The following is a 17,535-nucleotide window of genomic DNA, read 5'->3' as shown; positions in this document are numbered from 1 at the left end:
TTGCCAAGGGTTTATTACCAAGGGGAATTATAAAAATGTGATGATAAGTGCCAAAACATAGCAATTGTTTTCTGACAAAAATTAAAATGCCACAACTTTTGTATGATATTGAAACAACATGACAAAATGCAAGCTAAAACTAACGTGAGTTAACTCATGCAAATTTAACACTAGTGCAAGTTAACATGTGTAGGGATATTTTGAACTTTTATTTTAGAAATAAGCGGAACCATTTAAGTAATGAGCAGAATTCATAGATTTACGTGTCAAAAGCAAACTTACGTTGAGTTTGATTATGCTTTGAAGATTTTCCTTTTTTCTTATTGGGCTTGGGTTATATCCACCCTTGTCTGTGTTTATAGCTTGGGCTATTTCTATTTTAACCGCAATCTTGCTACCAACAAGAAGACTGCTCTTGAGGCACCTATCAATACTCACAAACAGTTATTATTGTTTACTAAACGGCCATTAACTATTGTTTGCTTTAAACGGATGATAGTTACCACTCAACACTTTTTAAATCGGTGTAATCAATTTAAAATGTATCTTTAACGGTAATTAATTGTCGTTGCGGTGCATTTTAGGTAATTTATGGTGTAAAGTAGATTATGACCAAATAATATATCTAATGAAGAGTTACATCACTATGTTATTTGATGAAATCAATGTGAGTTCAACATTTTGAAAATGGATCTTACTTAAAGTGGTTGGACCTACGTTGATTTCATTTATTAAGAGAAAATGTTGAAAAGAGGATATTTGATAATGGGGGAGGATGGTGGCGAGTTTTACCCTTCCAATCCCCGTCACTGATTCTCATATACTTACATGTTACCCTACCCATACCCAACGGGGATGAGAAATTGAATCTCATCTCCGTCCTAAACAGGTTCGGGTATCCCCACCCCATCCCCGTACACGCAGTGAATATATATATATATTTTTAATGCAAAAAGAGAGAAACAGAGGGTATGAAATGTGGAAGGAGAATAGAGAACTCGAGTGAGTGGAGACACCCATTGACATCTTGACTACATGAATGAAATGGTTTAGGATTTGAGTTTTTATTTATATAAAAAGAGTAATCAAGTAATTTTCAACATTGCGGACGGATTTAGGTATGGGTTTAAACTGGGTATCTATATCCTTGTTATCCATCCGTACCCGTGTTTTAATCAGGAAAAACTCAAACTCATATCTAAACTCGTTCAAAATAGATAAAATCCATCAAATTAAAATGGGTTTAGACGGATAACCACGGAAATAGATTTTGATGTCATGCATACACTACACATCTAATTAATAATATATCTAGTCTAGTTATTTAAAGTATAAAAAGCTGAAATTAACAAATTTTGAACAATCAATGATTGGTCTCCACAAAAAAAACTAGTACTACCTATTCAGCACCCACAAAAAGTGGAACTGTAACTACAAGTATATATGCTATAGTTTATTACCGTCAATTGCAGCTCCATCATAACTCAAGTCCATAATGCATGAAAAATGTAGCAATAATTACTCCATCACATGGAATTGTAGTTTTGATGAAATGCTATTACATGGCCATTATCAAAGTATGGAGTTGCATTTGTTTAGCCATATTGAGTGTATTAAGCACTCCTAATTTGGTACCTCCGTCTATATTAAGTGATACAGTTAACTCTGTCATATATATCAATGCACAATTTTCATCTTAAATATCTTGAATAATCTATTAGAAAAAATTATGAAAATTTGATATTTTGAAAATAAATCAAACATCTCATATGCTATAATTTGTCTTTACATACTAGTAAAAAAATATTGTCAAAACATATTATTTGAATAGTATACATCTTCAAATTAAGTCATTTAAAATGCAATGAAGGGAGTATTATAGTATATGCAATCCGAAGAGATTGTTTGCGAGAGTTATGAAAACAACTTATAATATGTTTATTAGTTATTTTCAATTTATTTTCATAAACTCTCTAAAACAACTTTTATAGATAGCTTACAGTTAATACAAAAACAATTCGACTTTAGCTCTTTTTTTTTATTTTTTTATTATTGAAATAGTTTTAAAAAAACAATACATAATAAAGAAAATGAATGAATCACCCAAAAGCTGCTAGAAGTTTGGGGATTAAATAATTTGAGATAATACGATTTGTCTTCTCAGTAGGATGAAATGCATCCCAAAACATGTACTTGCTTGCATCTTTGCATGTCATTAGATTCATTTTATTGCATAAGTAGCTCATCTCAATTGTTCCAGTGGAACAACATGCCTTCTCTACCTCCTCAATTCCTACAAATTATATACACCATACTATCAATGTCATGATCTATGAAGCACGGACACGGATACCGGACACCGACACGTCGACACAGATAATAATATGAGAAAGGCTAAAATATGGTTTTAGTCCCTGCAAATATGCCTCGTTTTGGTTTTAGTCCCTGTAAAAAAAAATTTGTTTTTGGTCCTGCAAAATTTTTTGTTTTTGAAAATAGTCCCTAGGGACTATTTTCAAAAACAAAAAATTTTGCAGGGACCTTTTAATTTTTAAAAACAAAATATTTTGCAGGGACCAAAAACTACAAAATTGGTTCAGTTATAATGTGCCACGTATGCAAATCATCACAAAAGTGGGATCAGGGACTATTTTCAAAAACAAAAAATTTTGCAGGGGCCAAAAACAATTTTTTTTTACAGGGACTAAAACCAAAACGAGACATATTTGCAGGGACTAAAACCATATTTTAGCCTATGAGAAAATGATATAATTTAGTATAATTATATGTGTCGTGTCGGTGTCGACACCGATGCGTATCCGACACGGGATACGCCTAATCCAAGAAGTGTCTGTGCTTCGTAGGTCATGATTTTTATGTGTTTTTTTTACTAATTTACAAATAAAGAAAGCATACCATAGAAGGAAGGTCTTGTAATGATATCATTGAAAAGGTCATATACATTTGCTGACAAGGCCTTCAATTGTGGAAGCTCCTTATTTAACTTTGATATCATATTCTCCAATTTGACATTAAATTCCAAAGCCACTATATTGTATTTTTCATAGCAACGATGAAAGCCACCAAAAATATTTATAGCCCTTTCTAATGGAAGACACCCCATAGGAATAAGACCAGTTATGGCTAATTTCCTAGCACCAAGTGAGTATAATTGCCTAATGAAATTCTCAGCAATACCAATTAAATAATCTTGATATTGTGATATTGTGTAACGGAATCTTAGTGTTGTGAAACCATAGTAGTTTCCAAGGAAATCATTGGTTCCTAAACTTATTATGTATAATGCTTCACTTATGATTTCAATTGATTTCTCTTCACCTATATGGGCTTTCAATTTGTCTTGATATTCTTTGTAGAATTCTACTTCCTTCCATAGTGGTATCACATTCTGTGAGATGTTGTCAACCCATGTAATTAGTTTGTTTCATGTTATGAATTTGTATACATGATCATTGAATAATATATTTTATAAAAGAATGTTTCATAGACCATAATTAAACACTTACTAGTATAGCAGAAGTTGCATTATCATATCCAGTTCCAGCAGAGGCAAAGCAAACACCAGTGACAAAATCATCAATAGTATAAGCAGGATCCAAATATGCTGGTATAAGACTCTTAATACCAAAAGCCTCAGAAATGAAATCTGGTGGAATACGGCCGTTTGAAAATCGTCCGGTGGGGCGGCCACCATCGATGTCACGACCGTAAGGTCTAAAATTGCTCTTTAGAAATGTTGATATCATATTGTTGTTTCCAGAATCAACAGAGGAGTCACCAAACACAATTACTGCTGGTACATAATTTTCATTATTGCAAGTCACCATGATCATTTGAGTTATCAATATTAGCCATACGATGCATATGTTCCCCATAATAATAAGATTATGTAATTATTTGGTTTTAATTCTTTTGGAGAAGTTTTATATATGTATCGGGTCAGTCCAATAATTTTTAAAAATAAATGAGAGCAAAAGCAAAATTTAATATATGTAGCCTCTTTTTTTTTTTTCTACATGTGAGACATTTTTGTTTATAAAATATAATGAAAAATATTTTTTCATTATATTTTTTCGTTGGTATGTATGTGGCTTTTAACGTGTCTGAGTATACATAAAAATATTTTAATTTCTCAACAATGGTTTCATGGCCCTTGACCAATTTTTCAAGGTGTAAAATGTTATTAAATATCAATTTAATTTTTTTTTGAAAGGATTAAATATCAATTTAATGGACATACATAAATTAATTTTAAACTACATGTGAGAGATGCACGTTTTTTTTTTATATAATATCAATTTTAAAATATAGTTATGGAAGTAGAATGATTTGAACTCCGCGAATTCGAGTTACTGTTAAAAAGACAAATCTAAAGAGCACTGATACACACACATACCACCATAGGTGACATACACAATTATACCACCACATACAATTGTGACATTTGTCACGTGGTTCCCACATATAAAAAACTCAGCATTGTTGTTTCTCACTCTCTCTCTTCTGTCTCTTTCCTTCACCATCTCTTCTCCCTCTTTTCCTCACCACCGTCAGCCAAAACCCCACCCACCTCTCTCATGACCATCCACCGACCGGTGACCACCCACCTCCACCGTTGCCACCGTTGTTTGCAACCACTACAACCTACCTCTTCCTTCTTTCTTTCAGTGAAACATTCTGTAAGTAGTTAGGACAAAATGAAAGCACAACCACGTAAAGGGAACGGACAGATGGCTCCAGATCCTAGCATCAGGGAACCACGACGTGGAATGAGAGTAAAAATTACCAACAGAAGTTCACCACAGACTTTGGTAAATAGGCCACTGATTGACAATGATAGGTGTGGAATATTTTGGATGAAAATCAAGTCTCTTTCTCTCTCTGAGCTTAGTGTTTTCTTCTTAGTCTATTTGTACCTTCATTCTTCAATTGGCTCTGCCAAATTCATGTATTAGCATTCCATTTTTCAATTGTACTGTTAAATTTCAATTGTACTGTTAAATTGAAGAAATTAAGTACAATTTGCTTATCAATTACCCAATTACTTCCCTGTTTGTTTTTCTGATTTTCTAAAAACATAACACATTCACGTCATCTTTCCCCTTCCACCTACCTCTTCCTTCTTTCTCTCACCACCCACCGCCACCGCCGTCTCCATCCTCACTCACCATAGCCACCGCTGTTTTGCAACCCATTTATGTCTCTGTTCCGATTTGCAGATTTGTGTTACTTTTGTTGTGGATTTACATTCTTTTTTCCAAATCTAATGTGTGAAAGGGATGGCCGGAGAAGAAATGGGTAGAGAGAGGGAGACTCTGGCGACGGCAACAAGGTGGAGTGGGGCGGAGAAGAAACAGAGTTCTGTGAGTGAGAAAGTTGAGAGAGCGTCTTTTTTGTACAGAGAAAAAGAGTTAAGTAAAAAAAAAAAAAAAATAATGCCACGTGGGCAGTGGTATAAAGGGTGGATGAAAATGCGTTGTCAACGTATATTTTTCCAATCTAAATTCGGATGTTATGAATTAGTGTCATTAAAGGGAAATAAATTTAAATTCAAGAATAAGCACCTTGGGCTTTTTCTCAAGCTGGGTTTTCCTTTGAAAATTGCTTTTTTCCCCAACAAATTTGCTGATTCCCACCCGAAAGTTCTAAAAATAACCCCACGTAAGTTAACTCACATTCGGTACAAACCAACGTGAATTAGCTCACGTTGAATTCTGTTATAGAACTGCATATGCAGAACACAGAAGCCATTGTGTTTCAAACTCAGCTAAATCGAATTTTCTCCCAAATTGTGCAAATTTTATCAAACTCAACCAAATCAATTTCAACTTCTATTTCAATTAAAAGTAAGTGATATTATAATAAATAGACATTGACTTTTTTTTTTAATTTAAATGTTAGATTTTTTTATTTTATTTTTTTATAAAAGTTGTGGAATCTTAAAGTTGTAGGGTTAATTTGCATGTTAGATTTTTGCTTGGCAAAGATGAAATTAGTTAGAAATTGTACTTTAGATGTTGATTAAAGTAAGTTTCACTCAAATGTGGTAGTTTAGAGATTAAAATCACATAATGAACTCGTAATGTTTATGTTGAACTATAGATGTTTGATAAGATGTCTCAATGAAAGTTTGATTGATTTTTTCATTGTTTTATGTTTGTGAAGATATGTCTGACAGACCAAACAAACAGAGACTTGGCAAGGAGATGATGACCATGAGAGCACAGGCAGATAGGCAGGCTGCACGCCCTCCTATTAGAAGGGGACTCAGCGGCGGACGTCAGAGGGGGGAGGGGACGTCGTCCCAGATAATGGCCCTACACAACATCATGAGGAAACTCAACATGAGCAGCCGCAACATCAAGGGTGAGGCTGAGCAGCAAGCGGTGCCAGAGTTTGCACGTGGATGTTATTTTTGGAAGTTTGGGGGTAAAGTTGTTTGGGAGAAGAGCAATTTTATTTTTCTTTTGCTAATTTGTAAGCACAGACAACTTGGGTCCATTTTTTTTTTTCCATTTGGTTCTAGGCATGTTAATATAAGACGAGGGTTTTAGAAGGTTTTGGAGAATTTTTTAACGTGTTAAACGTCTTTCAAGCTATATAATTTGAAATTTGTAGTACGTGCGAGAAACCTGTTGGGTGAAAAAGTAAAGGATCTTAATACAAGGGTCATTCTAACATAATGCAAATCTGATTCAAGCCCTTGGAAGTGTGTTTAGAAAAACAAAATTGTAATGTGGGCGACAGTGAGAGAAAAGAGTAAGAAGAAAATTCAATGCTAAAAGCCACCCAACCATGCATATTAGTGGTAGCAAACTCAAGCAAATACTTCTGTTATTAAATACAAAGATCAAATGTGGTCTAAGACTAGATGGTTCACAATTAAGTTGTTTCTTTGTTACAACAATTTAATCATAATATAAAAGTCGACCAAATATATATTAAATGTCCAAATTAATTCAAAGGGAATGGATGGATCATCTAAAAGCTGCAAAAAGTTTAGGGATTAAATAATTTGCAGCTATGAGGTTTGTCTTTTCGGTAGGATGAAATGCATCCCAAAACACATATTTGCTTGCATCTTTGCATGTTAGTGGATTCTTCTCACTGCATAAGTAGCTCATCTCAAATGTTCCAGTGGAACAACATGCCTTCTCTACCTCCTCAAATCCTGCAAAAATATGTACTGTCCATATTATCAATGATTCAATGCCATACTTTAATGTGTTTTTCTTTGACTAATTTGAAAGTCAACTACTAATCCAATTTCATATAACTTACAATTTAGAGCAACAAGAAAAAGTTATATGAAATTACTTTTGGTTTGACAATAAAAAGCTTACTTGAATTGCCATTGACAAATTATATAGATTAATAGATGAAAATTGTTTGAAACTTTAAGGATGACAAACATCAGCCGCTAAAAGTAGAAGTACACGCACAATCCTCCTTGTTGTAACATAACAAGAGAAAATAAATATGGGCGTCTTAAAACTCAACACATTTTTTTTTATTTGCTAAACTGGTACTGATTAGGTCACCATCTAGGTTGTAAGATAAGGGTTGAGAAATTTTATTTTTGAGTAATGATATTTGAACAACAATTTTTTACAACTATCATGACAACTTCTTTTTCCTATCTTTCTATTGGTTAAAAACAATGGAGAGAGAAAAAGGATGAGAGAGAATAAAAACATAATGTGAGTATGAAAGAGAGAGTTGTCAAAAAGTTGTCACAAAATAGTTATACAAATATCATTTCTCTTTATTTTTTAGGGTAGTGTTAGGCGATGTTCACATTTTGATCAAATTTTAGATATCAATCCACCACTAACCACCTATCAAGGTGGTCCACCGTAACACTAACCTTTTTTGTGACGCGGCTACTAACCACTTTTTATCATGAGAAGGTAGTTACGAGTTAGACCATTTATAATGGTAAATCAAATTCAACAACCCTCAACATTCACTTTTTCAATTTCCAATACTCCACATCATTTTCTCTCTCTTAATTCAACACCCATTCAATTTTTATTTCTCCAATGGTTTTTTCATTTAACACTCTACCCCACCACCTTTTATTTCTTATTCTTATTTAATTTTATATTTTTGTTTTTATAATTACATAAAATTACAATTATCGATTATAATTAAATTAAAATTGAGAAACACTTAACATTTTTTTTTTTTGTAAAAACAAAATTTATTTAAATAATTTATTTTTATTTTCTTAACTTAAATTTGGGGTGTTGAATTGATTGTTAGTGGGATCCATTTCACTAAATAAAGACTAAAACTTCAAAAGAAAAGTTAATAGAAAGCTAATAATAAATTAAGAGAGTTAAAAACTTGGTTTTTTTTCTTGTGTCCAAATCAAATGATCCAAGTCTCTATTTATAGAGAAAAAAAATCACGAATTTTGGTAAAAAAAAAATAAAAAAAAAATTATTTTGCAATGAAATAATTGAATCCAAAATATTAAGATGATAAAAATCCAAGCAGCCAATCGAAACCAGCCACGTGGCCCCCTGCGTCAGAATTCAACATGTTTAATTCTTTCATCTACTCTTACCTCCACATCATTTTTTTTACCATTTTCAACACCCACATACAATGGTTTCAACGTATTGAAGCTTGGTTTCAATAAGTCATTGCACTTGGTCTTAGAGCATCTTATATGACTATTTTTTTAATTAGGAATCCATTTTGCGGTTAATACACTACAACTAAATAATCTCTACAATGTCACATCATACTTACACAACTCATACATGTTTTGCTTAAATAAGAAACAATTATGCAACAATATATTAAGCAACTCACACTTTCATTACATATTATATACAGGGGTTCAAACCCCGAATACTCTATTTTTCCACAATTAAATTGTGTGAGTTCTAGGCTCTAGCCACTAGGCTACTTGACAAAAAAAAAGTACTAAAAACATTCTCTTTTCAACATTCTTTCGAACACTCACTCTTTTATTGAGTGAAACAATGTAGGTTTCACACTTTGAAAAGATATCATACATAATATTGTAGAACTACATAATATTAAAGTGAGTGTTGAAAATAGAGTGTTTCAAAACTCCTATTCATTATAGGGCACGTTTGTTTTGGATTTTTTTTGAAAACAAATATATTTATTGATCTAAAAAATCACTTTTTTATTTTTGTAGTGTTTGTTTTAGATTTTTTATAAAATCCATTTTGTTAAAAAAAAAAAAAAATCATTTTTAGCCTCAAAATGAAAAGTTATTTTAAGTAGCTTTTTCAAAATCTATTTTTTTTTTAAACATAAGGAACTCAAGTGTAAGAGCTTCAAATCTTTAAAAAATGATTTTTATGATAGTAAAGAAACAAAAATAGCTTTAGATTTTTTTAAAAATCTCTATAAAAAAAATCTCTAGATTCTTTTAATTCAAAATCTATTTTTTTTTTAAACTGAAACAAACACACCCAAAATATTTAAAAATATATTAAACCCCATCACATAATGTATTGGTTGTTGGAGGTTGAGGAAAGGAAACAAATTTTCATCCCCATTAGCATCATATCTTAATTAAGATATTTCAACAAGTCATGTGCAACACACTTTACCACCTCTTATTCTTAAGAAAATATAAGGTACATGTTCATCATGATAAACTCTATATAATACCAAATTGGAGATGCTCTTAGGATTAGGATGCATGCTAAAAGAGGGTTCACCTCACTTTTTTTTTCCTTCTTTTTCCTCTTCTTATAAATGATTAGGATGCTAATGGTTCTTGGATTTTGAACCTAATTTAACTTGACAAATTTGATATCATATATGAGTTTTGATATATGTAGCATAAAATTGACTTATAAGTGAGTTTTTTTGTTCAATTTATAGTGAATGCTTAGGCAAATTAATCACATACTAGGCTCTCAATAATAGTAAAAACAATGACACTTTGTATGCATAAACACTTGAGCTTGTCTGCTAGAGAGGTGGCCTAGATAAATTTAATTCTATTGATGCCCAAAAATAAAAGCATACCTAATAAAACTTGAGTAGGGTACAACATTTATAAACTTTCCTTGCTGGCCACGTTTATAAATTTCAGCTAGTAGCTCTGAAGAACAGTAAATACAAACAGATCTTTTTCATGTTGATATTCACTGTATTTCAAAGTCATAGAGCAAAGGCCAAAGGCCAGGGGCTAGTAGTTTTCATGGACCACCATCTTAAGTTTAGGGCAAACCTACCTCGTGAAAAGGACGATAATTTGAAAACCACATGAATTGAACAAATCAGAGGACATCAAAATTAACACTCTTATGAATATTATTATGAGTGGATGTTCATTCCCTGACATTTTTTATTCATATGATTCTCATTAGTGGGTAGATATTTATTTATTTATATATTTTCAAGTAGTTTAGATGCTAGAATTTTACCTTTTTTTTTTTGAAGGATGCTAGAACTTTACCTATTAGGTGAATAAAAGGGGAATACAAGGCTCGAACTCTTACCCATGCAAATTGTGATGTTCTTACCCGCAAGGACACGGTGAATAGATACTTATTAGTTATTAGGGTTAATTAAGTTTTTAGTCCTTATAAATATTCACAGTTTTGTTTTTAGTCCCTAAAAAATAAAATCACACTTTTTAGTCCCTGTGACATTTTCCTTAAGCATTTTAGGGACTAAAACTGCTGATCTAAAAATTTTATAGGGACTAAAAATGCTGATGGAAAATTTTGTAGGGACTAAAAATGTTGATGGAAAATTTTATAGGGACTAAAAAGTGTGATTTTATTTTGTAGGGACTAAAAACAAAACTGTGAATATTTATAAGGACTAAAAACTTATTTAACCCTAGTTATTATTACTAGTGTGGTTTTTATTGTGATTGGTCCATTTAAAAATATTGCAAAATTATTTTATTTATTTTTTACAAATTAGCTCTCAATTTTTAAAAATTCATAAAAGCTGTCTGACTAAGTTTAAAAATTAATTTTTATTACTCTATTAAAAAATAAAGGAAAATCAAATGAAGCATTTTTTTTTTTTTTTTGGTAGATAGACGAAATGGCAAAGCCATTATAAACTCACACACACAAGTGGAGGTACCGGGGTTCGAACCCCGGTCATGGCATCCGGCCTAACAATTTCGGCATTTTGCCAGTTGAGCTAGGACTTCTGGATCATTTTAATTGTTTAAAATGTAACCTTTTTAGAATTTATTTATTGTAGTCAAGAACCTTTTTCGAATTTTATATTACAATATAAGAATATCAAGAAATATGAAATAAAAAGATGTAAAAAGTAAATATTCAGCAAGTTAAATTTTCTACAGTTTATTTTTGTAAAAAAAGAACGTTTATTTTGGAACTTTACCAAAATCAAATTATGTGAAATTTATTATTGCACACAATTGGGCATTAAATCAAAGGTCCTACCCCTGATCATCGCTGCCGGAATTTTCAGCACTATATGATTAGCTGTATGTATCCACAGGATAGCTGTGCTGCATTGATTGTGCAATTAACTTGGGGTATGTTTTGTTAAGACCGAATTTTGGAGGTGTAGAATTGATTCTAACATGTTTGATGGATAATACTTATGTGACATTGTGGTTGGTGACATTAGTGACATAATCAACCACAATGTTACAAGTGTACAAAACAACAAAAAATATTGTGAAAGAAAAGGAAGAAAGCCACATGTGACATTTGTGGTTGACCAATGTCTGTTGTGTGCAAGTGTGAGTTATATGTCCCACATCGGATAGAAAAGTAAAAGTTGAACACCTTATAAGTGAGATGACCCGTAAACCCATTGCCTTAAGGTTTTTGGTAAGAGTGTGGCGTCTCTCTCTTGTGTGGTTGTTCTATCCTCGATGTGGAAGGTCCCCCGAGCTCCCCTCAATGACCCAACAATGTCATTGAGGTAAGATTTGTTGTTCTTTCATTCTAAAATTGATTTTAATTTAACTAGTTTTACAAACACATTATTTTTAGTCGAAATCAATGTTAACTAAAATCAATTCTCTCCGGCTGATAACCAAACACATTCTTAAGATTCGAGGAGAGCCAACATATCAATGGATCGTTGGTGTATTTGAGATTAGGGGTGTTCAAAACCGAACCAATTCAATATAAAAACCAGAAATCAAACCAATCCAAACCGAAACTGCAAAAAACCGCATTTGGTTCAGATGTATTCAGATCAATTTTTAACTCAACCACATGGTTTGGTTCAGTTTGCGGTTTTGATTTTACCAACCGAACCAAACCAATCCAAACCACAATATAAGAAAAACACTATATATCACTTGGACCAATACTCATAAAAACTCAATGGAAACTTTGATACAATGACATATTTTTTCTCTTGTTAAGTGTCTTCTTGTTTTTTCTTTCAAAAATGTATTTATGTACTACTTGAACTCTTAGAGAATGATAAAATATTTAGTCTTTTGTATTTCTTACAAAATATGATTACTTTTGGTCTGCGTTTAAATTTGGTCTACGTAGTTGGGAACATTGTTGGATGAAAATAAAATTGTAATAATGTATGAAATTTAGAAAATTGCTGAAAATATGTTGTGTTTTAGCTTTTTAATTTGATTTTAATGTTGGGAAAAAAATTATTGTCTAATAAAACTGCACCAACCGATCCAATCCAAACCGCATTGGTTTGGTTTGAATTTTATTTTAAAAGTCAACCAAACCGAACCAAACCGCATACTTATTCATCTTACGGTTCGGATAACTTTTAACCTCAAAACCAAATCAAACGGCACCGCGAACACCCCTACTTGAGATATCGATAGGAATGTTATTGAAAACAACTAAACTAATAGTAGTTTAGGGTTATGCTAGTTTAATTTTCTTTATTGACATTCTAACCAAGTCCTAATGACATTTGATGTCATTTGATCATATCCTATTCTAAAAGGATAAACGATAATAATAATTTTGTTAAGGAAGAATGTGAAAATGTTATATGGATAAAAAATGTAAAAGCTTTTTTAAAAATATTGAAAAATCAATTTGCAAATATAATTATAGACAAAAAGTAAAATATATATCTAGTTAAGTCGATAAGTGTTAGGGATGCTAAATATGTGTTGGAATAAGAAGTGTATGTAAGAATCTCATATTAAATGAAAAATTGAATGTTGAGTGACATGTAAGTGAGATGAGTCGTATATCTAATGTCTGAAGATTTTCGGTGAAGATGTAATATCCAATTTCACTTGTGTGGTGGTTTAAAGGTCAATGTATTGATGATACTTTGGACCTCCTCGTGACTTAACAATGATATCAAGATCAATGGTTCAACCAACTCTTGTATAGAAAGTCTTCTTAACAATGGTGGTCAGACGATGTGTCCTAACGACAGACGACGATGCGTATGTGAATGAAAAAGTTTCCGCTTGGAAGGAAACATACATATCCATGGATGGACTGAAATTTGATAAAGAGATTGTTGATATATCAAATGTGAATAAGAGTCTTACGCTGAAAGAAAAAATGGATGTTCAACAACATAAAAGTAAAATAACCAATATACCTAATACATTTTGGACAAAGATGTGATATTAACAATGGACGTATGTAGTTGCTCAAAACCATGTGTGATGACCCAACTAGATCAACATCATTTTTTTTAACCTATGTGTGAGTTTGTGTATATTTGTGTCATAGTCATAGCCAAGAAAGAGAAGTGCAGCATATAACATACCATAATAAGATGTAGAATGAGCACAAACACATATGATATATATGTTGTGAGAACAAATAAAGAAAACATACCATAGAAGGAAGGTCTTGTAATGATATCATTGACAATCTCATATGCATTTGCCGACAAAGCCTTCAATTGTGGTAACTCCTTATTTAGCTTTGATATCATATTCTCCAACTTGGCATTAAATTGCAAAGCCACTCTATTGTATTTTTCATTGCAAGCATGGTCACCAAAAATATTTGTAGCCCTTTCTAATGGGAGACACCCAATAGGAACAAGACCAGTTATAGATAATTTCCTAGCACCAAGTGAGTGTAATTTTCTAACGAAATCCTCAGCAATATCCACTAGAAAATCTTGATATTGTGATACGGTGAAATGAAGTTGTCTTGTTGGGAAAATATAGTAATTTTCAAGGAAATCATTTGTTCCTAAGCTTATTAGGTATAATGCCTCACTTATGATTTCATTTGCTTTCTTTTTACCAACATGGACTCTCAATTTTTCTTGGTATTCTTTGAAGAACTCTATTTCCTTCCATAGCGGTATCACATTCTGTAGAAAAGTTGACATCCAATGTTAATTAATTAATTGGTTTATTATGAAAATAAAATAAGTCACCACTTTAGAAATAAATAAATAATATATCACATATCAATATCAGCTTATATTGTTTTTGGTTTTTTGAAACGAAAAATTACTATTTATATTTTTTACGTTTGAAGTCGAGATCGAATCATTAACCTCTTTATCGCTCTATATTTTAACTCCATACTCAACTCAACCACCAAATCATCCTTATATACACATTTTTTTTTACTAAAATCCTTATATCCACTTATCACCTATTGTATTTATTTATCAATGAACATTCACAATTCAAATAGAAGAGAAATCAATTTTTTTAATTATATTATATTTGAAACTAAAAATATTAACTTACGCTAATCTTAATATGTTAGCATTGAAAAGGAAATAGTCATGTCACATACTTCGATGGTTAGAAATCAGCACATATTTTTTTTATATATCTTTTAACCATAATAATACTTTTCTATAAATTTGTCTCTCAACACTACATGGTATCACCTTGTCATGTCTAAAGGTGGCATCTCCATTAGTTGTCATGAATAACGTCTTAAATTTCCTTCTTAGTTAAACAACCTTGCTTGTCCGTAGGTTTCAATGAGTGAATTCTCATCACATAGAAAGATATTAAAAAATTGGTAGATAGACAGGTAGAGAAACATAAGGAGATAGGTGGATTGCCTAAAAAAAAGGAAATGGAGTAGATGGTCAAATTTGAGAGTGAAAGGAACTTTACAATGAAACCATTGGTTCACTATTTTATTGAGTTTCAAAATGCTAATAATTGTGTCAAACTAAGGATTTGGATCCTCTCATGTTGCACATCCTGCCATAATCTTAACCATTCATTAACTTTTTTCTCTCTTTTCTTTACTGTTAGTTTTGCTTTTTATGTATCAATCAACCATTAAATTGAAAAAGGAGAGATGGCTGAACCAAAAGGGCAGGAGAGGATCCAAATCCGTCAAACCAAATATGACTCACTACCAAAAAAACCAAATAGGACATAATTATGAAACCAAATTTACACACACACTACCTATGTCCTTTTTTTACAATTACAACCTATAATTGTGCTTGAAAATAGGACATTTATATCTTTTCTTGTACTTTCTATAGGCTCCTTTTATTTATATTTTTAATTGAGAACTGCTATATCCAACGAAAATTGCATCACGAATGAATCACAAGAATTGCGACAACCAATTGAATTTGTTCATGAGCAGAAAAAATGTTGGTTGGGCTGTTAAGTTAGCATTAAACATTTTGCCACGTGCTTTTGGGATGATTTCGTTGTCTAATATCTCGCTATAAATATCTTTTCTCTTTTTAATTACATAAGTTATTTCGTTACCAACCTATCTCTAATTATGTTATATATTTTCATGCAATTTGTAATAAATATTATGGGTAAAACATAAATCTTAACAAGGATAATCTTGTAAAACAATGTCAATTAACAATTAATTTGATATTGTTATCAACTTTTTTTTAAGTTTTCCATTAATTTGTTTTGGGCTCTAATAATCCTTGAATACAGGTGATGACTGATGACAATGTGAAATTTTATTTAAGACATCATGCACATAAAATAAGGGAAGGATTAAATAAAAAATGGACAGTATAAAGTAGAGAGAACACATTATCCTCGTGAGCTTAACTTAATTGGTAGGAATATTGTATAATATATGCTGGGGCCGGAGTTCGAACCACGGACACCCCACCTCTCCATATTTAAAATGTGTGAGCTCCAGTCACTATGTTACTTGACAAAAAAAAAAAAAATTGAGAACACAGTCCAACACAAATAAAGAACTTACTAGTACATCAGAAGTTGCATTATCATATCCAGTTCCAGCAGAAGCAAAGCAAACACCAGTGACAAAATCATCAATGGTATAAGCAGGATCCAAGTATGCCGGTATATTGCGCTTAACGCCAAAAGCTTCGGCGATGAAGTCCGGTGGAGTACGACCGTTACAAAACCGTCCGGTAGGGCGGCCACCTTCGAAGTCACGGCCGTAAGGTTTAAAATTGCTCTTGAGAAGTGTAGCTATCCTATTATTGTTTCCAGAATCCACAGAAGAATCACCAAAGACAATTACTGCTGGTACATGATTTTTAGTCTTGCAAGTCACCATGATAATTTGGGTTATCAATATTAACCATGCTATGCATATGCATATAAGCCTCATGATAATAATGAAGTAATAATATTATGTACTATTTTTATTTTAACTCTTTTGGAGAAGCTATTCTGGCTTACACAGAAGGTTTAATATATGTATATATAGTAGTTGTTCAAGGTTAGTTAAATGTGATTAATGCGCAAGGAAAGTTTGGTTGGAGTTTTTAATGACCAGTTTGTATGTGGTTTTTATTGTTTCTTCTAGGTATGACTATAAACATTTAATTTCTTGTCAATGTCTCATCGCCCTTCACCATTTTTTAAGGTATGAAATGTTATGAAATACTACCTCCGATCCTATTTATAAGAGAAATTTAGGTCAACAAAAGTGAATGTATTTGGACTGAATTTTTAACTAGATACATCAACTTTTGTTGACCCAAAATTCTCTTATAAATAGGACCGGAGGGAGTATGATTTAATAGATAAGTTAAATTAGTTTTAAATATTCTCCCTACCAGATGACATACTTTTACATTGAATCTTTTCTCTCACATCCTTAAGCAATAAGCACTTGGCTATTAGACTGAACTCTAATGTCAATGAAGATTGATGTTCTCAAATCAAATGGTGCTAGGAAACAACAAAAAAAAATACTAATATAACCTCATCGGCAGTTAACTGTCGATGAGTTTTAACCGACGACCGATGGAATTTGTGGTTAACATTGTCATTTACTTTGTTTCTTAGCATTGTTTGGAGTATAGACAACAATAATCAATGTCAATTGAATTTGTTGAAAAACACATGAGAGTTTGAATTGGGCTTTCAAAATCTTTTCTTTTTAAAAAACTTAGTTAGCTTTTATTTTTTCCACCATATTGCATTTGAGAAATGATATTTGAACAACCTTTTTTGATAATTTTTGTGACAACTTAATCTTTCATATTCACATTTGTTTTTACTTTCTCTCTCTATTGCTTAGGTTTTTGTGTCAATACCTTAATTTCTTTGTGTAGTTTGGTTGTCCAACAAGTTGTCCCAACAAAGGGTTGTTCAAATAACATTCCTCA

The 17,535-nt window shown here is 31.9% G+C and overlaps 2 protein-coding genes across 3 annotated transcripts; both read right to left on the bottom strand.

The window, feature by feature from the left end:
* Positions 1-1,813: 1,813 nt before the first annotated feature.
* On the bottom strand, positions 1,814-3,978 carry LOC11435063 (GDSL esterase/lipase At4g26790). Its single transcript, XM_003616787.4, has 3 exons — positions 3,528-3,978; positions 2,917-3,409; positions 1,814-2,293 (listed from the first exon to the last, which is right to left on the bottom strand). The coding sequence occupies exons 1-3, from the start codon at positions 3,894-3,896 to the stop codon at positions 2,100-2,102; spliced, it is 1,056 nt and encodes a 351-aa protein (XP_003616835.1). The 5' UTR covers positions 3,897-3,978; the 3' UTR covers positions 1,814-2,099.
* A 2,803-nt stretch (positions 3,979-6,781) lies between these two features.
* On the bottom strand, positions 6,782-16,608 carry LOC11434104 (GDSL esterase/lipase At4g26790). 2 transcript variants are annotated; one of them, XM_024783691.2, is made up of 3 exons: positions 16,155-16,608; positions 13,812-14,301; positions 6,782-7,207 (listed from the first exon to the last, which is right to left on the bottom strand). In XM_024783691.2, the coding sequence occupies exons 1-3, from the start codon at positions 16,527-16,529 to the stop codon at positions 6,999-7,001; spliced, it is 1,074 nt and encodes a 357-aa protein (XP_024639459.1). In that variant the 5' UTR covers positions 16,530-16,608; the 3' UTR covers positions 6,782-6,998. The 2 variants fall into 2 exon arrangements, with proteins under 2 accessions (XP_024639459.1, XP_003616833.1); XM_003616785.4 differs by having other exon boundaries at positions 6,793-7,192; positions 16,155-16,607.
* Between the last annotated feature and the right edge of the window lie 927 nt (positions 16,609-17,535).

This window comes from Medicago truncatula, chromosome 5, assembly GCF_003473485.1.
Source record: "Medicago truncatula cultivar Jemalong A17 chromosome 5, MtrunA17r5.0-ANR, whole genome shotgun sequence".
NCBI lineage: Eukaryota > Viridiplantae > Streptophyta > Magnoliopsida > Fabales > Fabaceae > Medicago > Medicago truncatula.
The sequence above is the reverse complement of the archived record's forward strand: the minus strand, read 5'-3'. Positions and strand labels throughout refer to the sequence as shown.